The 26,027-nt window shown below is 42.5% G+C and overlaps 1 protein-coding gene across 3 annotated transcripts in view; it reads right to left on the bottom strand.

Annotated features, from left to right (window-relative positions):
* Positions 1-6,918: 6,918 nt before the first annotated feature.
* EFCAB5 (EF-hand calcium binding domain 5) overlaps positions 6,919-26,027 on the bottom strand; it is a 112,238-nt gene continuing 93,129 nt past the window's right edge. For 2 of the 3 annotated variants that reach the window (XM_077294282.1, XM_077294283.1), the window contains 9 exons: positions 25,517-25,803; positions 25,252-25,421; positions 24,737-24,965; positions 22,818-22,970; positions 18,786-18,892; positions 14,865-15,121; positions 12,745-12,974; positions 10,415-10,511; positions 6,919-9,197 (listed from right to left, as the gene is read on the bottom strand). In XM_077294282.1, the coding sequence (XP_077150397.1) occupies positions 9,040-9,197; positions 10,415-10,511; positions 12,745-12,974; positions 14,865-15,121; positions 18,786-18,892; positions 22,818-22,970; positions 24,737-24,965; positions 25,252-25,421; positions 25,517-25,803 (1,688 nt within the window). In that variant the 3' untranslated portion in view covers positions 6,919-9,039. The remainder of the gene's footprint in view (positions 9,198-10,414; positions 10,512-12,744; positions 12,975-14,864; positions 15,122-18,785; positions 18,893-22,817; positions 22,971-24,736; positions 24,966-25,251; positions 25,422-25,516; positions 25,804-26,027) is intronic. The other variant, XR_013223707.1, reaches the window with a different exon arrangement.

Raw genomic sequence — 26,027 nt, 5'->3', positions numbered from 1 at the left:
AGATAAGGAAGTAAGATAAACGGATAGAGGCAAAGTCCGGGGTGAGGTACCTGGGGCCAGAGCGCGTCAAGAGCAAAAGGAATAATCCACATAAATGGTCACGACAAATCGTTCCGGCAACATGATCAGAGAATAAGACACAATCGGACACAGCGCTAATCACACTCAAGGCTAAGCTACAGCTGACACTGCTCACAGCTATCCAGCTAAATAGCTAGCAAATCACCAAGGAAGGGAGGCACCTGGGGAAATGCCGCAGGCTAGGCCAGATTGAGCCACTTGGCTGTCTGTCAAAATGCTGACATCCCAGCACGTCCCAGCATCAGAATGGATGACTGTACTGTCACAGCGTCCCTAGGCCACAGTAAAGATGAAACCGTGACAGACTAAAGTAAACAAGTGCACATTTGTTATCGCTGCATCCATAAAGACCCACGCTATAATACTGTACCATAACCCATACAATGACTGCCATTTTCAGGAATAAAATAAAAACAAGCCAAAAATGTTCAAAAAATGATCAAAAGGGATCTAGAAAAAATAATGTGGTATCACAAAAACTGTCATCTCATCCTTCAAAGAACGCTGCCCTTCAAATTTACATTTTTTCTAAATGCGGCCCATATACCCAGCCGTGTTTGAGACCCCTGATTTACATGGTATTGTCCAGGTACGGACTGGCAATGAAATTCAGCTCTGGCATTTGAAATCACACAGGCCCATGTTGTCCCCGTCCCCATGAACCAGATGAGATATATTACTAATATTACCCTGGATGGAGGAAAGGAAGATTTACTACAAGACCAATATTTCTAATTATACCCACGGCATGCTGAGGTAAGTGACGGAGTGACCGGCTTTGTGCTCCGTCACAACTGTTAACAGTATGGGTGTCTTGAGAACTTTGATTCTGTTAACAATGTAGCACACAAGGCAGCCCACAACCAGACCGGCCCTTCTGGCATTTGCCAGAATTGCCAAATGGCCAGTCCGGCCCTGGTATTGTCAATCGCTGACAATAGCCTTAAACTGGCTATCGTGCACCGATTCTCATTGGCCCCGTATTAATGTAATCCCATAGAGCCAGTGGGTTACAATGGCAGCTGAGACCTCTCTTTAAGCCCCCATTGCTGCCGTTTTTGTCCTCCTATGAGTCTGGGCTTCATAGGAAAATGTTAGTTAAACGATATATTACTGTTCTATTACATGTCTACATCTAGTACATGTTTTCAGAGATCAAATGATCACAAATTAAAGTCCTCTGGGAGGACTAAAACAAAATTTAAAAAAATGTTATAACAATATAAGAAAAAAAAAAACATTTTCAACAATTCGGTCAATCTTAAAAGTGATGTTTTTCAGTAGCCACAAAAGCTATAAAAATAAAATATGAGCAGCATAATGGTGCAAAATAAAACTACAGCTCAGCGTGAAAAGCACAACCCAGATAATACACCTCCATTGCCGGCAAAATAAAAAAAGGTCTAGGTCGCAGAAACAATTTTCTTTTTACGAAGTTCAGAAATTGTTTAACAAAATATAAGTATGAAACAAGCTCTTATACGTTTGCCACCACTGTAATCGTACTGACTTGGAGAATCATACTGCCAGGTCATTTTTAGTGTAGTTCACACTGAACGGTGTAAAAACAAAACTGCCAAAAACAAGCCCTCATATAAACATGTTGATGCAAAATTTAAAAGTTATGGCTCTTGAAAGAAGCAGAGGAAAAATTGAAAGCACAAAAACAAAAATTGCCAGGCCTCACAAGCATTGAGTGAGTTCCTACTGATGACTCCTTTGCCTGAAGTCAGTCAAGCAGGAGGAGGTCGCTGGGTGGGGAATAGAGTCGGAGTGACAGTGGCTTTAGATCTACAATAGCACTTCAGCCTAATTTGCATATCAATTAAATTGCCAATTTCTCAGTGCTCACTTTTAGGCAAAAAAAAACAGAAGTAGAGTCTGCAAGTGTGAACTGATCCTTAAGGGTTTTTCCTGCGACAGACAGTAATGCCATATCTACAGCATACGGCATCTTTGCCTAACCAATGGTAAACCCACTCACTGTTCATAGGACAAAAAGGCAATGGCATCTTTTTGTATTGCAGAAATAGCAATCTAGTGTGTTGGAAAATTGATGTTTCTGGTGGGAAATCACTCAACTAACTATTGATAGCATCTTGTTATTTAAAAAAAAAAAAAAAAGTGTTCCCTACCTCTGACGTCATCAACCCGGGGACCTCTGCCACAGAGCAGGACCGACATCATGCCGGATAAACAATTACAGCGTACATAAACTATCCACTTTCCGATGTTTGCTTTTATACTGATTTGCTGATTAATGTGTGTTATGTTTTAAGGTTAAGGGATATTTGTGAAGTGAGTTTGTTTATAAAATGCATAATTATTAGCAAGTCCCAGAGGCATTGTGAGCTGTCGAACATTGTATTTTCATTGTTCCTCTACAGTCTTGCTGCTGCGGGAATACATATATATTCAGCACAACTTTATATTGTACTTACATATTTATTTTCATAAAACCACTAGACCCCTTTAAGGTTAGATAGATTATCCTGAATCTAACATTTTCTATTTTTAAGCCACAATGTGTTTATATCACTTTGACAGTTCTAATAAAGACATTGTAGCTGAGGCTCACTACATGCACGCGAAATGTCAGATGGCTATTACACGTAATGTTCTAGCTGCAGCCAATACAACCCCATTTGGACCTGAATTTCTAGTCAATGTTTTCTCACTTGGGTGTGTTTGTAACTGGATGATTGAAAAATGACCTTTTGTATGTAATTTTGAATACCCACATCTATTTTATACTATCTTTGTACAGAATGCAATGCCCCGGCCAACTGGCTGTGGCTCTTTTGACTTGTACTTACAATCTTATGAAAATGTCAGATCAAGTCATGAGACCCTCAACCAGTCCGGGGATTATGGTCTGTACCTGATCCACATAATACAGATGTGTGAATTCAGCCTTAATGTACTCTGTGTGCCAAGATAACAACAGCCAACCTTCTGTTAATATGAAAGGTAAACTCTAGGAATAATTTAGCACAGAAACCCAAGTCCAGCCATCTACACTGGTCCATTTTTACTCTGTGACATCCTCCTCAAATTCCTGTTGGTCCAATTTACTGCCCACTTTGAAAGCCAGAGGGAAATTGATTGCAATCTTATTTCAAGCTAGCTGGAGCAAGATGTGCCTCAAAGTATTTAGAGCAGAAAATGGCGTAGCCACATGATTGTCCAACGTGTAGGTTGTCTCATAATAACTACACTAATAAAATGGACTTTGCAGCTTAGACCTTACATCAGGGGTGAGGGACCTTTTTTCTGTCATGGGCCATTTGGTTAGACCATTACTCTGGGGCCGTACAAAATTATCAACTTGAAATCTGTCTCGCTATATTTGGTCAAACATTTAATTAACTTACCCCTAATATGATGACTGAGCTGCTTCCCATTAGGGGGTCTGTGATGATTAGGTGGTAGTGATGACGTTTCTACTCGTAACTGCTTTTCCCGATTTGCGTCGGTCTGAAGCGCAGGTGACGCTTTGCGATGAATTTTGAAAAGAACTTGCAGCAGTAAACTCTGAACAAAAATGCAATTCATTGCTGCTCATGTAACATTTATAGAACTCAAGCAGTGAGAGATCTGCAGCATACATCACATAGGAGACACTGAGACTGCCGTATACACATCACATAGGAGACACCAAGACTGCTGTACATACATCACATAGGAAACATTGTGGCTACAGCATGTACATCACAGGAGACCCTGGGGCACATACATCACAGGAGGCCCTGGGGGCACATACATAACAGGAGACCCTGGGGGCACATACATCACAGGAGACGCTGGGGCACATACATCACAGGAGACCCTGGGGGCACATACATCACAGGAGACCCTGGGGACACATACATCACATGAGACCCTGGGGACATACATCACATGAGACCCTGGGGGCACATACATCACAGGAGACACTGGGGCACATACATCACATGAGACCCTGGGGGCACATACATCACAGGAGACGCTGGGGCACATACATCACATGAGACCCTGGGGGCACATACATCACATGAGACCCTGGGGACACATACATCACATGAGACCCTGGGGACATACATCACATGAGACCCTGGGGGCACATACATCACAGGAGACACTGGGGGCACATACATCACAACAAGCCGGAGACTCATAAATCACAGGAGACATCGGGGGCACATACATCACAGGAATGGCTGGGGCTGGGAGCCTATATACATCAAAGGAGGAGCTGGGGGCCTATATGCATCACAGGAAGGGCAGGGGCGTCCACTGCTCTTGTCGGTGGAACTGGAGCACGCTAACTCCAAAATATATGCCTTTTACAGTCCAATAGTTCATAATGCACCCATTGCTGTGTCTATGACAGAAGCTGCTTTGGAGGTGGAAGCGGTTCCCTCACCTCTTGGGCCCCTGTTCAGCTGCACAGGTGGCATCAATAATATGTCTACTGCTGCATACGCCCAAGACCTCCTCAAACACTAAGGCTAGGTTCACATTGCGTTAGGGCAATCCGTTTAGCGCTAGCGGATTGCGCTAACGCAAAGTTTATTTAGGGGCCGCGTTAACGTCCCCGCTCTCGCAGATCCCCGATCTGCAAGAGCGGGGAACGGACCTCGGGCGCGCCGCGGACGCTGCAAGCAGCGTCCGAGGCGCGCCACAGAAGAACGGCACATCGCTAGCGCGAGCCGAAAAAGGCACGCGCTAGTGATGCGCTACAGGGAAACTTCACATTGCTGTCAATGGGTGCGCTAACGGACCCGTTGCACAGCGTTAATTGCGACATTTTCGCCGTGCAACGCTGTCCGTTAGCGTGCACACATTAACGCAATGTGAACCTAGCCTAAGGCTTTATTGACACATCAGTATTTTTGATCAGTATTTGTATGACAATACAAGATGTGTCTCCATCTTTCCATTATAGTTTTTCTCTATAAGTTCTACTCCTGGTTTTGCCCTACAAACACTGATGCAAAATACTTTTATGTGAATAATCCCTAAGTTTGTTACCTTCCCCTGCAAGCCGTAGTATAAATTACCATTTCAGCGATCTAGTTGGCTTCCGAGCTGCCCTTGCAAGTGCTAAAGCAAAGAGCTTACAAGCATGCTCTCCTAGCCTAGGAAACCGGCCACCTCTGCAGACAACAGATGGGACTGGTAACATAGGGAACTATCAGTAAACTACATTTAAAAATCCCTCTGTTTTTGAGAATGGAGACTATTTTCTATAGGAGGTAAATAGCAAAGTTTTTTTGTTTTTGCACGCACTTTGCACTTTTACACATTTAACAAAATTAAACAACCTATTTAAAGGGTTAAAACAGGACCATAATGAGGGTTTTTTTTCTGATTATCACTTACTTATATTTCAAGCTTTTTAACAGTTCAGGAGTAGAACTGAAGTAGAAGTCTTAATTCAGTCATCACATGTAGGAATCCTGCTAACAATGAGTGAGAATTCGCCACAAGTCCTTAGAGTATATAATATTCTATTAGGAAATCATAATCTCAGTATATAGGTATATACAGGCAGTTTAATATCTTTTAGAAGATTAATCCTGGAAACATGGCCGCTTCTCCTTAATTGTGCTTTTACAGGAACCCGAAGCCGAGAACAGATTATCTTTGGGATCAGGTAGCACAATAACAAGAGCATCTTATCGCGGAGCGATCTGTGCGACAGCTCTGACCCACTATTGGCAGCGTATTATCAGCAAGATAAAATAACAGACAGATGTCTTTTCCCAAACTTTTCTTTTATTAAAAAGATGTTGTTACTTGGAATTTTATTACATAGATGGGATCTCTCAGACTCCATTCAGAAAATCTTAACCAGTTCACTGCCATAGAGACAAAAATGCTGAACGATGGGCTCAGCTTCAGTGGAGACGGGGTCAGAGATACTGAATGGTGAATGACAAGACCGTATCATTATCGTTATTATTATTGCTGAAATTGTAATTATATTATTAAATAACACCCAGTAAAAACCAAGAGACAAATTAGAGGGAACCTGTCATGTCCTTTGTAGCATGTGAAGTGTCCCCAGAGGGTTGTTAGTAATGCAATGTGTAGCAACACGTTTTTTTTCATTTAAATTACCGCTGTAATACTAAAAAAAAACACTTTTTATAGTAATATCTTACCTGCTCGTTTAGTTATCAGGGTGTGCTTCATTGTGTTCAGTCAGGCTTGTCCCGCCCACGCAATTTGAATTGTTCACGGGATTGCACCGACGTCACTGTATATCCTGCGCTTGCGCAGTAAGTTGCTGACCCGCGCTTGCACATTGTCCATCAGTGATCCGCACATGCGCCGTGACTAGTATCTCCCCACTCAGTCAGTGATGCTTAGAACTAAAACTAGCTTCAGTACGCACAACGACGGCGTGGATTGCCGCTGGACAATACGCAAGCAACATTCTGATGCGCAAGCACAGGATATACAGTGACGTCGGCGCAACCCCGGGAACAATTCAAATTGCGTGGCCGGGGACAAGCCTGACTGAATGCGATGAAGCACAACACTAAAGACTAAACAAGCAGGTAAGATATAACTAAAGATATAACTATATAAAGTGTTCTTTTTAGAAGGATTACAGCGGTGATTTTAATGGGAAAAATGTGTTAGTGATGCACATTGAATCACTAACAACGCACTGGGGACACTTCACATGCTACAAAGGACATAACAGGTTCCCTTTAAGCTCTTTAGGTGACCATCACAAACTTTGACCCCTCACTTTGGTGTTTTCCAATCTTAACTATTAAAGATCTATAATCAGGAGAGGTCATCAATATCTAAACTATTCTTACTTTTGCAATCATCAATATATAATCCTTAACAACCACTTTATTGCCTGTAAAAATGTGCTAGAATGCATCAGAATCTCTATAAACATACAAACATACAGTGCTCCTGTAATAACATGCTAGGCACTTTGCTTTGTAAAACGGACACCCACAAAGTGTACGAGTTTCATCTCCATAGTATTCTAAGTATGCCAGACGCAGTTCCTACCAACAACACTTTCAAAGTAGGCAACATAAGGAAGGAAATATAGATGGCCAAAACACCTTAGAAAGCTGCTTCCGACCAACCCAAACACAAGCATGTTGAGTTCTGTTGAAAATGCATGTATTCTCAATGGAGACAGAAGATTAAGCCACTGCTAGACTTCTCTGCTGGCGGTTCTTCTGCAATGAGAACAAAGAATCAGACATGTTGGAATCCAACATGCTCCATCTCTACCGTGACATTCGATCAGTGTAGAGTTTGGACACCCCTCATGCACATTAGAAGGCAGAGGGGTTGGCCAATATTCATCTGTTAAGTTAAGTATGGCCACCTTATATCTGTTACACACCTGTCCCAGGATCTGCTCCCTTCACTTTGGTCCACAGCCTTCTGTTGTGCTCCACACCCGCCTTTGCAGGTTTCTGGCGTGAGTCATAATCTCCCTATGCCCATCAGGACACACACCTGTGTCTTCAGATTGTTATTCGTGACTTTAGTTTGTTGCTCTCCTCTTGTACACACTAGGTTACTTTCTTCTATCTCTGCAGCCCTACTGACTTCGCTGCATCCATCCTGCTGTTTCCAAAATTCCTGAGGGTGTCCTTGTTCTCATCCTGCCAGCTGCACTGACGCTCATAGCCCATGTACCCACCCTGACCTGGGGGCTTAGTGGTTTCACTTCACCAGATGTGCCATAATAATAATGTTATGACTGAACCTACACAATCACACGGGTAAAGTATGAATGAGGAGAGACACAACACCTGAACTCAAGTTTCATGTTTGGACTAGGAAATTCCCTGATCTGACCCTGATTTGTCCGTGACGGACCAGGGAGATGGCACCATAAAATTACAAAATTGTGCCCCCACTCAACATCGACTGACCCTGAATGTCCTTAACTGCACACTCTTTATAGATAATATGCAACACCAAAGTAATAATAGCTATAGAAAAAAAACAGAAGCATCAACAATTGGACAGAGACAAACAGGCTGTGGCTCAGCAGGAATGGGGAAACAGACCACGCAGCAAAAAGTGACCGGATCGAGTCCTGAATCTGAGGCATGATAACTGCAGAATGAATATAGTCCAACCACATGAATGGCTAAGGCTCCTTTCACACTAGCGTCGTTTGTAATACGTCGCAATGCGTAGTTTATGAGAAAAAATGCATCCTGCAAAGTTGTCTGCAGGATGCGTTTTTTACCCATAGACTTTCATTAGCGATGCATTGCGACGTATGGCCACATGTCGCAACCGTCGTGCGACGGTTGCGTCGTGTTTTGGCGGACCGTCGGCACAAAAAAGTTACATGTAACTTTTTTTGAGCGTCGTGTCCGCCATTTTCGACTGCGCATGCGCGGCCGAAACTCTGCCCCCTCCTCCCCGGACATTACAATGGGGCAGCGGAAGTGTCGTAAGACTGCTTCCGCTGCCCATGTCGTGCATTACTTTCACAACGCGCGTCGGCACGTAGGGCCGACGCATAGCGATGGCCCCGTGCTGACGCTAGTGTGAAAGAAGCCTAAGGTGTGATTGTCCAGACTAATGGATGCACACAGTAAGCCAGACTGATAGGTGAATAATAATTGTCAGGAGTAAAAGGCAAAGAAGGGGAATTCATCAAGACTGGAGTTTCAATCCATAGTCCCGTAGAGTAAAATATGTCAAATTCATTTAGAAAGTCTCTTAATTTGATGCATATTTCAGCTAACGTATGCACCACTGTCAGAAAATGAATTCCAGTAATGGAATCTCTCAGGCTATGGCCATGTAACCTCTTTTATAAAAAATTTGGCGTAGGTGGCATAAAATTGGCTAATGCTCCATATCCATCTCCAAACTCTTCTTTCAATTTGTATATTTAAAAATGCTCAGGTGTTGAAGTAAAAGGTCACAACACGATTCATCTTGTCATATTCACTTCCTTTTTATTCACATTTGGTTTGGTGCTGGCACAGAGACCAGGGTTGGTGACTGTGTGTTCTGCATTTTCTGGCTGAGTTCCATCAATGAAAGGCAGGTGAAAGCCCAATTATAGAGATGTTCTGCTGGAATGGAGCCGTGTCTCCAGACTGCTCCTCTGGGAATACCTGAAACATATCAGTCACGGATATTAAAGGGAAGGTACCGCGTTTGTAGATCATTAATAAATCAATGTAAATGTAGCATAACATGCTGTTATAACCAAGCTTTGATTGCATTTGAAACATATTTCATGTGTTATAGGAGTTTAAAGAAGGCACTGGAGGCTGACATTTTGCTTTCACAGTAGCAGCACGACACTTTCAGTGTCATTATATGGCACCCCATTGTCATAGGAGATAACAGACGGACACGGACCCTATCTATTGTAATAGAACTGTCACTGCTGTGAACTGGGCACGCCTCTGTGGGCTGCACAATTCACACTAGTGGGAGTGTTCTGCCATATTCATGGAGCCCTCGGCTGTCAACTGTGCTCGATTCTTGTCTCCTGTCATTAGGATCTGCTAACATAAGCAGTGCTGCTTCCAGCAGAACAAATCATAGATTGACTGGGGTAAAATGAGAGAAAAGCTGGGGCTGAGTATCAGAGACTGCAAAGACATCGAGGAACTTGTGGAGCGGGGTGTAGGGGGTAGTCATATGAAGACTGATGGGAGAGAGAGAGACAGTAACTACTGGTGATAGCAAATCACAGGGCATTCACCCACAAAATGGGAGGGAAATGGTGATGTAAGCAGTTACTGACCCAATTTTCCAAATAACAGTAAACCTGGGAAGTCTTACTATAGCTTCTTGAGGTCCAAAACGGAAAATGCTCTCCCTAGTGGTAATTATATATTTGTACAAAAATATATAATTTTTTTTATATAGAAATGTTTGCAAACATTGCATTAATACATTTTAATTACTATTTTAAGCTTAATTTCACAAAAAAACAAACTACAAGAAAACTGGTGGCACCCTCCCTTTAAGATGTCTTGGCAAAAAGTCAAATAACTCACCTTATATCACAATCCCAGGATAATAATATAATCTGTCACTGTGTGTAACTGGCCAAAATGTGTGCTGTATTGGTTCTGATCATTTCCTGGTGAACATATATTTTATGATCCACTTATCAGTTAAACCCTGTGCCCCCCAGCAATGTATTCCTTGGTATAAATTGCCAATTTACGACAAATATTAGTTAATGGGATAACTTTAGTCTAAAAATCTAATTTGTAACTCAGTGTAGAGAAAGCTCACATGGCCCCATCCTCAGCTTTAACTACTCATGGAGCCTTAGTAATAGAAAATCGATATAAGGGTACGCTATATTTACCTTTAATATACTTAGTAAGGATCTCTGGATTGAACTGTACAGACTGAGCAGTGGGGTCAAAGGACAATATCTTCCGTATTAAATCACTATTCACTTTCTACAAGTAAAAAAAGAAATGATGTTAGAATTAGATTATTAAAGGAGTTGTCCAGGTAAAACAAGGTATCACCTATCCACACGATAGATGATTGCTCGTTGATTGGCTGGTGCCGTACCACTGCGACTGCAGCACTCGGCAGATTGGGCAAATCTCCATGCCCAACAGCTGCTCCATTCATTCTGTTAGGGTAGGTTCCCACGTTCAGGCATTGCTGCAGCGGCCAGATGTTACAGCATAGTGGATGGGATTTCTAGAAATCCAATGTTCGCTATACGTGCATGTGTGCCTACGGACACTGACATGTGGCGGATCTTTCAGGACAGCAGCATGTCAATTTCTCAACAGAAATTAAATGAATAGATTCTAATGAACGGCGTGAATCCGCACGGTTCAGTGATCACATGCAGCTTCACCTGCGTTCAATATAAAACAGTATTTTGGAAGCAGCGAAAATACCTTGCACCCAAAGCGCTGCTGGTTCTGGATCGTGGACACATAGCCTAAGTGGCTACCGTATTAAGCCGAGTGCAGCGCTTCGCAGTCCCATATGGAATGAATGGAGCAGCTGTCGGGCGTTATTATAGCCACTCCATTCTAATGGGAAAGACGTTCCTCAATATGCTGACTGGTGCGGGACCCAGTGGTCTGATCCCCGCCAATAAACAAGTCAGCATCTGTCTTTTGGATAGGTATTATCTTGTTCACCAAACAGTTCGCACCAACATGCTGCATTATTATGCAAATAAATCACGCAAAATATAGACCCCACTAAAATCATTTGGGAGCTGTGAGATGCTGCAGGTGTCTGCCATGTGACTTATCTGGTACAGCTGTTAATGTCATTGTTTGATACTATGGTAGAGCAGAAGAATCGAAGTAGGCGAGGTTCACATGGCCAGTAACTATCTGTTTAAAAATGATCCAGTAAGCAAAAAATAAACCGATCCATTTCAAATGGAGGAAAAACATATGGCTATTTAATGCATTCGTTTTCCTTAAACCTCAATGTAAAAAGAAAGGATCCAGTTGAAGTTTGTTTTGAACAAAAAAGTTATGTCTGCCCAGCTTTTCTGTCCTGCTAAGATACTGTTAATGATTGCTGCTGGATCCATTTCAAACAGATCAGTACTGGAAATGTGGACTTCGCCTTAGCAAACGCTGATGTGAACGCAGGCTAAATAAATCAGCAAGTACTTACAAAGACCGTATCACGATACTCTGCAGCCTATTTTTCACAATATTTTTCTTATTTGTACATTTATCTTGTTGGCAGCATAATCTAGAGTTGTGTTCTCAATGATGTTGGTTGATAGCCGAAAGAAAACAGGCTTAACAAATAGACCCCTAAAAGCTTTGAACTCATATAATTCAGTATTAATTTTATCTACAGTATAGTGTCTGGCGTAGACTAATCTCAGTGGTAGACATTTGTGCAACTTGTGAAGCTACACAGGGGTCCGGTAGGTAAGGGGGACACAACTTCCATCAAATCAGCTTGCGTTAATGAATTACGTGGCTCACAATTTCCATTGGGCTCTTAGAGAGGTAAAGTGCTCTCTGTGCTGAGATAGCAAAGGGCACAAAGAGTATAAAGTTCTCCCACAGGGGTCTTCTGCTGTATCTGTCCACCCCCGGCGTTGCCAACACATCACAGAAAGCAAATCACCAGAGCACGTTCTGTAAAATACCATGGAAAGACTTCTTTAGGCTGAGTTCACATAAGTGCATAAAAAAAATCATCCAATTTCCATCCAGGAAAAAATGGACAAATTTTCATCTTTATTATCTTTCTTTATACATCACCAGCTTTTAAAATTTATAAGACCAAATATCTTCTCCTATGTAAATGATGTATCCATAAAAATCGGATGTTATACAGTCGATCCATGCAGGATCCGATTTTTTTTTTCTTGCCTACCCATAGACTCAAATGGGCGAGTTTCATCAGAAAGAAGACACTAGTGCATGCCACGATTTTTGCTTACACGGACATTCCATCCATTTTACATTCAGTATTTGTAAGCAAAAATGAGGAGTGGAACAATCATTATTAGGCCGGGGTCACACATGCGAGTGCAATGTGAGAGACTCGCACGAGTCTCTCGCCTCAATACCGGGCACTGCCGCCGGCACTCGGGAGCGAAGCGTTCAGCTGCATAGAAATACATGAGAGACTCGCGCTGCACACGCTTGACCCTGGCCTTACATATGTTATTGCATATTGACCCACCAGTTTGCATTGATTCCAGCTGTGAATCTCCTCTGAATCGGCCCAGGCTGGACAAAACAGCAGTAACACAGCCTTGAGGATACTGTGCACCATGACAGGAGGCTCCTTGTAGCTCTTCAGTTCAGCAAATGACTGGTGGTCCAGTTTACTGACGCACTGCCTCAGGTCTTGCAGCATGAAGCGATGGAATAGTACTCCCACCCTCCTCTGTCCTGACCCTCGTTCTGCCTCTATCGATTGGAAAAACAAAGATTATTCGGTTATCAAGACGTTTGATCTTTTCATTTTAATCAAACAGTATTGAATTATCAGTACATTGTCCATTGCCTTTTTGCTTGTCCATAAAAAAAAGCGCAGACATCTGCTAAGATATAATGTAGTAGGGCAGATATACTTTTGGGTATACCCCACTGTCTGCCAGAGAGATACACTGCATGTTTTGAACTTCTTTGTGACGAGGCTTGTTATAATAGATTATTATTTATGTAGGAGAGGACACAGACAGAAGAACAAGATAAGGGCCCTTTCCAGTCCAGTAGCTCATCAGTGCACCATTCTGCCTACTTTGGGGGTGGTAGTGGCCCCCTAACCTCTTTGGGCCCCTGTGCGGCTGCACATGTGGCGTCTTTGGTATGTCCGCCCCTATATTTATGCACTCACATGCTGTGCAGCTTAAATATCAGTGACCATATCACTGTTATTTGAGGTCAATTTATGTGTCTCATCTGTTTAAAAGTCCACCCTGTTCTTATTTCAAGTATATAAAAAAGACTTTTACCAATTATCTAATACATGTATTGATTTTATAGGGCAGTGTGTTTCATCACTGTTTTCTGTCCATTTTTCCGCCTGGCGTTTGTATGTTGTAATGACGTGATCGTTGCCATCTATCACTGTTTGGCAGAGGCTGCAGAGGTCGCATTTGTCAGGACAGGACATAAGCAGCGCAGCGAGGAACCCAGGCAGCGTTTGAAGACGAGCGGTAAACTGAGTGTAAGGGTATGTGCACACGTAGGTGGGATGTCTGCGGATTTTTCCGCACCTGTTTTTGTAAATCCGCAGGTAAACCGCACTACGGATTAACTGCAGAATTACCGCGGATTTACCGCTTTTTTGTGTGGATTCCACCTTCGATTTTACACCTACGGATTCCTATTATGGAGCAGGTGTAAACCACTGCGGAATCCGCACAAAGAATTGACATGCTGCGGAATAAACAATGCAGCGTTTCCGAGCGTTTTTTTCTGCAGCATGTGCACTGCGGATTTTGTTTTCCATAGGTTTACATAGTACTGTAAACTCAGCAGCAAAATCCGCAACGTGTGCACATAGCCTTAGGATTGGTGCGCATCGCTTTGGAGGACCCGGTCCAGTAGCCAGATTGTTGACCTGTGCCTATCAGACAGGAGACCTGAGAACTGTCTCTTACCTGATGGAATCTCCGACTGTTTTGATTCGCCGGCCCGGTGCAATGTCGTTGCGGTGTGATGCACATGTGACATCGCATCTGGCTGGATGTTCAACGAAAGAGCCACTGATGCAGGGTGGAGGTGATTCTCAGGGCTCTTGTCCACAGGTTACTGACGTGGCCACTGAACCTGGTCAGTTTGCTCCATCTCTAGTGCACATACTATAATACTGTCTGGGGTGAACGCCACTTTAAACCCCTTAGTTGCAAACAAATATGTTATTAGAACTAACAGAGATCTGGAATCTAGTGATGGAACATAAAGTATATTACAATGATACATAATTGTTCATTACACAAGTTACGTACAGGTGGACAACTCCTTGAACATCATGAATAATTCTGCACAATATTCCACACTCATGGAAAGAGAGCCTGAGCTTCTCCTCTATTAGGCAGGATAATACTGCCATCTAGTGGTAAATATCAAACATACTACTTCATACATTTATTCAGGATCTATCTTCTTTATATCCAGAAAACATACCCCCCAAATGCTAAATAAATGATGGCTGGGTCAATCTCAGTTTTTCTAACGTCCTCTGTTTCTTTCCTAATGGAAAAGGACAATAGGAAATGGGGATTTGGCCCGAAAGGCTGATATATTGAAAAAAATCTAATAATAACTTGCTTAACTAATTAAAAAAATTACCTAAGACAGCCCTTTTTTGGATGTCTGCAGATGGTTCTTCCTCCAAAATTTCATAACAAGCTCCCTGTAGCATCTGCAGCATTTTCTGTAGGTCCTGATACTCATGGGCTGGTAAATCCCTGCAGTGGCCTGTGTTTAGATCCAGCACTCCCAGAGCTCTTCCCAATGGGTCACGGATGGGTACAGCAATGTGGCGTTCTCCATAGGCATCTGTAGTGATAACTTCTGAGCTATCGGCACATTTAAATAGATAGTCCCTGTGCAAACAGATGTCCGGTATTAATGTCATAATAGGACATAAAAAATATCACTGTAATCACAATATGTAGTAATAGAGTAAGGTCGCCAAATAAAGACGAATAAAAAGAGCACAAATCCAAATGTAGCTCCCGGAAAAAAATACCTTAAAATATAGGTTATTCATTATTTTTAAAGATACGTAATAATATAATTTACACTGGTGGATAATGCTAGTGCAGCTCTTTTCCCCAAAAATATGCAGTCTACACAAGCTGCCTATCACCTGATGAACAAGCAGTATGTTCATTCTTTTGTTGAAATGCTTTTTAAACTTGCTTAAAGGGAATCTCACCTCATTTTGCCGCGATAAAGCGGCATTCTGTAATGCTGTAGATAAGCCCCGGATGTAACCTGAAAGATAAGAAAAAGAAGTTATATTATACTCACCCAGGGGCAGTCCGGTCCGATGGGCGTCGCAGGTCCAGGTCCGGCACCTCCCATCTTCATGTGATCACGTCCTCTTCCTTGCTTCTGTCGTGGCCCCTGCGCAGGCGTACTGATTTGCCCTGTTGAGGGCAGCGTAAAGTACTGCAGTGCGCAGGCCCTGGGCCTCTCTGACCTGTCCCAGCGCCTGCGCACAGCAGTACTTCAATCTGCCCTCAACAGGACAGAGAATTACGCCTGTGCCGGAGCCACGATAGGAAGCAAAGAAGAGGACGTCGTCGTATGAAGATGGGAGGCGCCGGACCTGGACCTGCGACCCCCATCGGACCGGACCGCCCCTGGGTGAGTATAATCTAACTTGTCTTTCTTATTTTTCAGGATACATCGGGGGCTTATCTACAGCATTACAGAATGCTGTAGATAAGCCCCTAATGGCGGTGGCCGCAGCTTATAGCGGCAAAATGAGGTGACAGATTCACGTTAATAATTATGATTCTCAGCATCACATCGTCATCTTGTGTAAACTGGATGCGTTATGCAGAGAAAGATGGTATCCTAGATGCACAGAACAATCATATTAACAATCGTTCTGTGCACATGGAAGTACAGTCCGCCTGTCTTAACATGTTATCAAACAATTAAAGGGGTTGTCCACTACTAGGGCAACCCCTTCTTAAACTAAATGTTCGGCCCCGATAAAATAATAAAGCCTATACTTACTTCCCGTGCCAGCTCCGTTCCAGCAGTGTCGGCACTCACGGTCCGGGGGCTGTGATGCGGTATTGTGACACACGATGCCGGCGCCCAATCAGCACTGGCGTCACTGTCTCCGGCTTCAGACAAACTGAACATGAAGAGGAAGCTCAGGATGAGCTACAGCCCGGCTTCCTCTTCATGTTCAGTTCGTATGAAGGCGGAGACAGTGACGCCAGTGCTGATTGGGCGCCGGACACCGCAACACAGCCCTGGAGAGAGTGAGTTTTAACACCGCGGGAATGTCATCGGCACAGGAGGGGAGTATCGGCTTTATTATTTTATCGGGACCGAATATTGACAGTTGTTTAATGCCCATGATCGGCCAGAGTAAACAGACACATAGGTTAAGTTCCCACAATAAGTTTTTGGTGAGTTTTTGACTGCAAATTAGCATTGTAAAAAAACAAATATAGAATCTTAGAGTTCCAGCAAAGTGGATGAGATTCATAAAAATCTCCTGCCCACTGTGCTTTTTTTTTTGCGCAGCATAAGATGACCTGTAGTGAGTTTTTTTAAATCTGTAACATCAATTTCTTTTGCGGTTACGCCAAGTTTTATGTGCAGACTTTTCCCATAGAACTTTCCACCAAATACTCATTGTGGTAACCTTAAAGGGAACCTGTCCCCTCCTACCCCCCCACCCCCCCAGGGCGTTTTTAAGTAAAAGAGCCACCTTCAGCAGCACTAAGGCTGCATTATGTGAAGGTGGCTCTTATGTTTAGCATCCCTAGGAATGCTGAATTAAACACTTTTATAAATTTGGCGCCATACCTCTATTGAGTCCGGGAGGTGTGATTTCTCCCTGACTCAAGTACCTCGCAGCCGTCCATCATCCCACCGGGCGCCGCTTCCTCTCTGTCGTGACGTCACCGGCGCGAGACTTCGGCACTATCTTCAATGGAGCACGGTGAGCAGCTCCACTGCGCAGGCGCCAGATTCATAACACACTGTGGGGCGGGATCTGGGGCCTCTGCTACAGTGGGCGCCAGTGACATCACGACAGAGAGGAAGCGGCGCCCGGTGGGATGACGGACGGCTGCGAGGTACTTGAGTCAGGGAGAAATCATACCTCCCGGACTCAATAGAGGTATGGCGCCAAATTTATAAAAGTGACTAATTCAGCATTCCTAGGGATGCTAAACATAAGAGCCACCTTCACATAATGCAGCCTTAGTGCTGCTGAAGGTGGCTCTTTTACTTAAAAACGCCTTGGGGGGTGACAGGTTCCCTTTAAACAGATTACTTGCTGCCAAAAATGATCATTTTTTAACCCCTTCACGATATATGACGTATATTCACGTCGCATGTCATGTCCCTGACTTAGATAAGGGCTCCAGCTGTCATGGGCTTTTAACAGCTATGGGTAGATCCGAGCTCCACCTGTGGCTGTTAACCAGTTTAATCCTGCTGTCAATCACTGACAACGGGATTTAACACGCTTCAGCCAGAAACGCGTCACAAATGCTGCCCATCAGCACCCATGTCGCATGATTGTGGGTCGCCAATGGGTTATCATGACAGCTGGATGTCTGCAGAAGACTCCCATGCCTGTCATTACGATACTCCTGGGAACGCCAGCTTGTGGCCGACATTCATAGGAGATTGTAATTTTTGCTATACATAGTGCTAAAAAATAGAATAATACAAACACAAAAGTTCAAATCCCCTCCCTTTTGCCCCATTGCAAATAAAACAATTACAAAAATACACATATTTGGTATTGCTGCATTCAGAAATGTCCATCTTGTCAAAATATAACATTAATTAATCAGATCGGTAAAGAGCGTAACAAGAATAAAAATTGAAATGCCAAAATAATTTTTTATGGCTGCCGCAACATTACAATAAAATGCAATGCAGAGGTGATTAAATTATTGTATCTACACCAAAATATTATCAGTAAAAACGTCAGCTCAGAGTGCAAAAAAACAAGCTTAAATAAAAAATAAACTATACACGTTTGGTATTTGCGTTCTTGTACTGACCTGGGAAATTATATTGCCACTTATATAGTGAACCTGGTAAATAAAAAAATAAAAAAAACAATTGTGGAATTGCACTTTTTTTTGCAATTTCACCCCACTTGGAAACTTTCCCCGTTTTCCAGTACTCTATCTGGCAAAATCAATGATGTCATTCAAAAGTACAACTCGTCCTGCAAAAAGCAAGCCCTCAAACAGCTATATTGACGAAAAAATAAAATAAGTTATGGCTCTTGGAAGAAGGGGAGGAAAAAATGAAAACGAAAAAACGTAGAATGGCCATGGTGAAACCAACTTAAAAATAATTTAACCAATGAATGAGCATTTTGCCTCTTTAGATGGGCTGATACTCTGGAATGAGGGTTGTCAGCCAGTGTACATGTGTCTTTATTCCATGCACCTGTATCCCTATTACCCTTACTAACATTACTAGCTTGTTTTTAAGCTGCAATTATAATACCTAGTGTTCTTAACTACCATAAAGTGCGGTGACACTGACCTGAACAGATTGTCCCGTCTACGCAGTGTGGCTGGAGAACTGTAGATTTCAGACACTCCTGTATTATTGTCTGTGTACATCATGTTCCGAAATACATATTCTCGTGCCTATATAAGTATTAATAAGTAAGATTAAAAAAGCTTGAAGTTCTTGTATAATCATACATATAACAAGTCAGTGACAACTTCAAACAGCTTTATGTCTGTAAGTGGGAGGACAAGAGAGAAGATGAGTGCAATTGATGCCTAACTGAGTAACTGCACGCGAACACTGCCATTTGCTGGTCAAAGGCGAAAGTAAAGAAAGAATTATAGTAGTAGGAACCCCAAGATTAGAAGTGCATGTTTCCGGCGAGGCCATTGAAGATGACATCAGGTCAGGTGACACCTGTGTCACAGTTACTAATTATAAAAGGCTTGGTGGGGCCGAGAAGACAGAAGTTGATGCCAGAACCTGTACCAGGCAGGTCGTGTGGCTGTGAGATTGGCTTACAGCCACCACCACCGCAGAAGGGTCAGAGACCGTTAGCACCGCCACAGAATACTGTAAGCAGCACTAGTAGAAGACCGTAAGCTATGCCAGTGGAAGAGCTTTAAGCAGCGCCAGTAGAAGACCGTAAGCAGCGCTATTAGAAGACAGTGACCAGATCTGAACCAGGTTCGAGATGCGATCCAACTGTAGCAATGGACGTCCCTGTGGACGGTTACTTTCAGTGTAGACGTACAGTGCAGGGTGTGGGCTGGGGCCATGCTTCAGAGAACGGAGATGACGGGTGCGACAAACACAATGTATATCTAATGATTCACATATCTTGGACTTGTGGCCTACCGGGAAATGAATGGATTTTCTTTCTGTGTTAGTCAAATAAATAGTGTTGGTTGATTACCACTGTCTCCTCAGTGTCTGTACTGTTGCAACCAAGTAACCTGTTCACATGTCCATCACATATAATTGACCGTCCTTTTATATAACATTTCTTAATTACTCACAATCACATGAACAGTTTGCAACAACGCAATGTCCTCCACATATACCTAGAGCTTACGGCAGGTGCAGACAAGTGTATGTTCGGTCCGAGTGTGATCTGACAAAACATTGGATCGGTTTTGGACCAGTGTTATTCTATGGGGCCATGCCCATATCCGATTTCTTCCTCGGACAGAATCAATGGAGAAAAAAAATTGCTGCATACCCGAGTTTGATCTGATATTTGGATCGCACTCAGCTATGAAAGTCTATCAGCAGTGAAAAACCATTGGATTGCACTCGGATGACATCGGACTGACACAATGGAGAAGATAGAGACGTGTTTTTCTCCATCTTCTCATCTGAGAGAATCGGATCAAACTATGATCACACTCTGATCAAAGTGTGATTAAGCATAATCCACACGATTCTCTTCAGTGAGAGAATCTACGGGAGTCTGCACTTGCCCTTAGGGTACATTCACACAGGACTTTTTTGCTGCTTTTTTTTGCTGCTTTTTTTTATGCTAATTTAGGTGCGTTTTTTTGGTGCGTAATTGGTGCGTTTTTTGGGTACGTTCACACAGGACTTTTTTGCTGCAGTTTTTTGCTGCAGATTTTTGCTGCAGTTTTTTTTTTATGCCAATTTTCAGCTGCTAGGACACCTCACAATGGCTCTTCACACCTTACTACCAGGAACTCCCTCACAATAGATCACAATCAGGACACCTCACAATGGCTCTTCACACCTCACAATGGCTCACAATGGCTCTTCACACCTCACTAACCACACCCCTAAGCTCTTGGCTGTGAGATCCCTTCCTGCTGGCCATGATTTTCTGCACAAAAAACGCAGCAAATAATGCTACATGCGTTTTTGCAGCGTTTTTGCAGCGTTTTTTTCATCACCCATTCAAGTCAATGGGTGAAAAAACGCTGCAAAAACGCAGCAAAAACGCTGAAAGAAGTGACATGCCCTATGTCCAAAAAAAGCAGCAAAGCAGAAAATACTGATCAAACAAAAAACCAACGTGTGTGCATGAGATTTCTGAAATCTCATAGGCTTTAATGGTACTGTAAAAAGCAGCTGAAAATTAGCATAAAAAAAAGCAGCAAAAAAAAGCAGCAAAAAAGTCCTGTTTGAACATACCCTTAAAGTAGATTTGTCACCAGCTTTTACCATACAACTTATACACATCATTAAATAGATCTTAGTCCTCATAATGATTGTGAAAATCAATGTAGGAATGGCTGTGTGATCCTTTGGAAAGTTCTCCTGCTTGATATTAAAATCAGCATTTCATGAGCTGGATTATACAGTATATCACAAAAGAGAGTACACCCCTCACATTTTTGTAAATATTTTATTATATATTTTCATGGGACAAAAGGGAGTACACCCGTAAGTGAAAATGGACAAATTGTGCCAAATTAGCCATTTTCCCTCACTGATGTCATGTGACTCATTAGTGTTACAAGGTCTCAGTTGTGAATGGGGAGCAGGTGCAGTAAATGTGGTGTTATTGCTCTCATACTCTCTCTTACTGGTCAGTGGAAGTTCAACATGGCGCCTCATGGCAAAGAACTCTCTGAGGATCTGAAAAAAAAGAATTGTTGCTCTACATAAAAATGGCCTAGGCTACAAGAAGATTGCCAACACTCTGAAACTGAGCTGCAGCACAATGGCCAAACCATACAGCGATTTATCAAGACAGGTTCCCATCAGAATTGACCTCGCCATGGTCATCCAAAGAAGTTGAGTGCACATGCTCAATGTCATATTCAGAGGTTGTCTTTTCAGAATACACGTACAAGTGCTGCCAGAATTGCTGCAGAAGTTAAAGGGTGCGGGGTCAGCCTGTCATTCCTAAAGCAATATGCCACACTCTGCATCAAATTGGTCTCCATGGCTGTCATCCGCGCAGGAAGCCTCTTCTAAAGATGATGCACAAGAAAGCACACAAACAATTTGCTGAAGACAAGCAGACCAAGGATATGGCTTACTGGAGCCATGTCTTGTGGTCCGATGAGATCAAGATAAACTTATTTGGTTCAGATGGTCTTAAGCGTGTGTGGCGGCAACCAGGCGAGGAGTACAAAGACAAGTGTGCCTGGCCTACTGTCAAGCATGGTGGTGGGAGTGTCATGGTTTGGGACTGCATGAGTGCTACCGGCTGTAGAGAGCTATAGTTCATTGAGGGAACCATAAACGCCAACCTGTACTGTGACATACTGAAACAAAGCATGATCCCATCCATTCAGAAACTGGCCCATAGCGCAGTATTCCAACATAATAACGACTCCAAACACACCTCCAAGACCACCACTGCCTTTCTAAAGAAACCAAGGATAAAGGTGCTGGGCTGGCCAAGCATGCCTCCAGACCTAAACCTAATTGAGCATCTGTGGGGCATCCTCAAACAAAAGGTGGAGAAGCGCAAGGTCGCCAACATCCATCAGATCTGTGATATTGTCATTGAGGATTGGAAGAAGATTCCAGTGGCAACCTGTGAAACTCTTAAGGAACCCCATGCCCAAGAGAGTTAAGGAAGTGCTTGAAAATAATGGTGGCCACAAAAAATATTGACACTTTGGGCACAATTTGGACATTTTACTTTACGGGTGTACACACTTTTGTTGCCAGCGGTTTAGACATTAATGGCTGTGTGTTGAGTTATTTAGAGGGCGCACCAAATTTACACTGTTACGCAAGCTGACTACTTTGCACTGTATCAGTGTCATATCTTCAGTCTTGTCTCATGAAAAGATATAATATTTCCAACAAATGTGAGGGATGTACTCACTTTTGTGATATACTATATATTGGATATATTATTCAGACATTCTGACACCGATTTTTCTCAGTAAGTACACCAATATCATCAAGTCTGAAAGATGTATTTAGTAATGTATGCAGTATGTATTGTCATATGAGGTGAAATATAAAATTATCTTCATTCTCAGCAGGTGTCAAACTCTGTTCTAAGGCCACAAAGAAATTAAATGGCTATAATCTACATACAGATCATAAAAATGAGTGACAAACTGTTTGACCAAATATTAATACCTTATCCACACATGGCTCCATTAGGTAGGTGTTGATAGCTCGAATATTGGGAGCACGACTGTAGATCCAAGCGAGTGCGCTGCTTACCAGCTGTACTATATTTCTTTGCCGCAGGACGTGGTGGTAAGCTATGCTGAAAGCATTTGTCACACCCTAAAAAAATAACACCAAGAATATGATATCTTTAAAAAAAGACGAAAGAACAATTACTGCTTTATAAGAAAGAAAATCATATATGTTATAGAAAATGACATTGCTAGGAGGAGAACAAGTTATATGTGAGGAAAACCTAGCACCCGATTCGTCAAGGTGTTTACGCCAATTTTCTGGCATAAAACACCTGAAAAATTAGCAAAATGTTTGTATGAATTCAAAGTTTATAACATTTGGCATTTTTACGCCAGTCTTGCACAGCTTAGCCAAGGTGAACGGCTGGGCGAGGCAGGGCGTGCCGAAAGAGGCTGATACATCAAAACTGATGTCTCTTTAGTGACGTACATTTTGTCAGAAATGTACTTAGCAACATTTTTGGCTGAGGTGCATGGTGGTTGTAAGATGTTTAATAAATTAGGAGCATTGTGCTTCAGGGCCGCCCCATCCTCCTGGTTGATAACTCCATTATTTGCCGATTCATTCACGTTTTGTAATGCCACTTACCGTAAGACATGCCTTGTATGTGAGATCAGTGTTTGCTGTCGCCTACGCCAGGTCAACACTTTATTAACCAGTGAGGGGTCAACTGGCAAAAAGCCAGTCTTAATGAATCAGGCCCATGCTGGTTCACAACAGCAGCCATCAGAATTTAGAGAGCAATCCAACAGTTTGAGGAGGTGGGACTTATTAAAAGGCGTATGCTCCTACGATTACATTATTTTTAATGTTGAAATGTAAAGATCGTCTTATATTGTGTAAAAAAAACATAACCTGAATGGCCACTTTATTGGAGACACTTGCCCTTTCATGAGTGGCTTTGAACAAGGCTAGGTAATTGGTCCTATACTAGCCGGGGCCAGTATTGCCAACCTCGTGAGGTTTTCTTGTGCAATGGTGTATACTGAAAATGATCTGAAAAACATCCAGTATTAGGGAATCCTGTGGAAGAAAACAAGTTATTGACAGAAGGGGTCAAAGGATCCCGAATCGTTCTGATGAACAAGTGGTGCACGGCCAAGCAAATTGCACCCGAATACAACACTGGTGCTCCAACTAGTATGTCCTAATACACAATTCATTGTACCCTAATATGGATGGAATATACCAGTAGACGACTAGTTGAAACGCCTTCGTATTCAAGGGGAAATAGAAAATCGAGACTCCTCTTGCCACTATGAACCATGAGGGTCATCCTGGATCAGTGAATTTGACCATGAAGACTGTTGGAGTTGGAGTAATGATGTGGTGAATGTTTTCTGGGCACACCCTAATCATCTGATACCTATGGGTAGACATTTGGAAATAGAGCTCACCTAAGCATTGTGGACAGCCGAGTTCATACTTTCATAGCAGCTGTCTATCCTATGGCATAAGGGCACTTTCAGCAGGGCAACGTATCATGCCACAATTGGTTCTAGGAACATGACAACAAGTTTTCCTTGCTTCCCTGGCCTTCATAGTCCCCAGGAACTTAATCCGGAAGGGCATTTCTAGGACAAAGTAGAACAGCTGTTCAGAGCTTGTCTCTACCTCAAAGTATTTTGCAGCACATAGGCCAATATTCCTGTTTAACAAGTTCACACCTAATGGAATCTTAGCCATGATGAACTTCTGCGATTCTGAAGACCAAAGGAGGTCCAATGTGCTAGTGGATATGTGTCTCTAATAAAGTGACCATTAAGTATAACTAGTTCTTTGGGGGTGTCACTATATGAATAACCACAGCCTAACCCCTTCACAGATGCAGAGACCGATGTTGTTAATACCTGATAGAAACTGATTTCATGTGTGAGGAATATATTCCTGTCTCGGAGTTCTCTCACAGTGTCAATGCTGAGGGTCCCGAATACTCGTTGCTGTGTGTCCATTAGCGGCAGTACAATGAGTGATCCCTTTCTGTCTTCTTCAGACCGCTCGTTATTCCACAACTGAATATTACCATGATATTGAATACGGGGTACATGTTGTGGTATTCCACTGTCTACTGCTGCAAAGCTGAATGATAAATGTAGAAAATATTGGGAATTCCTTAGTATAGATTGGTAAAAGAAAAGAAAACATTCAAGAATAATGTAGAGAACAAAACATAGGGTATGAATACATTAATGGATAAAATAATTATTTGGATGCTATGCAGCACAACAACAAAAATGAACAATTGTTTATAAAGCATCTTTTGGTCACAATTCTAAAACCATATATCATAGATATAAATTGCAATTCCTTCCAGGCTCAAATACGACAGGTTTCCTTCTAGTAAGGCATTTGATGACTTTCTTACCTGACCCCTTTCATTTCTCTGGTCAGTGTCTTGTTTAACACATGTATGGCATCTTCAGAAGTACATGCCACATACCGAAGAACTTCATTCCACCTTTGGCTCTCTGAGCTTTGCTCTAAAAGGGCGATATTGGCACTAATCTTCTTGTTGTTCCCATGAACCTCAGCATCCTGTATATACACAGAGAATTAAGCTTTAGATGTTTATATGCTTTGTATACTTTTTATGCTTAGTGCAGCCTGACACCATGTTGATCCAGACGTGCCTTATACAGGGCCTTAAATACAGCTTTGTAGACTGGCTCAAATCTTCCACCACTTATTTCAGCCACGGACTGGATGTGTTGCAGCCATTTTCTACGAGAGGCTCCTCGTAGCTTCTCAGCCTGAGTCCGCTCCACACTGGTGGTTAGAAATTCTACCATGCTTTCAAATACGTCTTCTTCTGGACCCGGAAGTTGACGGATCAGACCTTGGATGTACCTGATGAACTCAACCACTGAAAACCTTCTTGATCCACGCTGAGACTTTGAAGAATTCAGACTTTCCCTTCCTAAATAGAAAAATGATTTAAAAAAATGTCCCTGAAAAAAAATATCTATTTGATCCAACTGGCACATTACATTATAATTTTATGTTCATAGCTAATTTATTATTTGCATTCAGATGATTCCCGTGGAAACTTTGGACAAAAGCTGAGCTTCTGTGGCTGTAACATTCCTAATTCATAATGTGCACGTTTTGTATTATAGCCATGTGAAGGAAAGTTCTGTATTT

Source organism: Ranitomeya variabilis, chromosome 3 (assembly GCF_051348905.1).
Source record: "Ranitomeya variabilis isolate aRanVar5 chromosome 3, aRanVar5.hap1, whole genome shotgun sequence".
Classification (NCBI taxonomy): domain Eukaryota; kingdom Metazoa; phylum Chordata; class Amphibia; order Anura; family Dendrobatidae; genus Ranitomeya; species Ranitomeya variabilis.
Note: the sequence above shows the minus strand (reverse complement) of the source record. Positions and strands in the feature narration are given on the sequence as shown.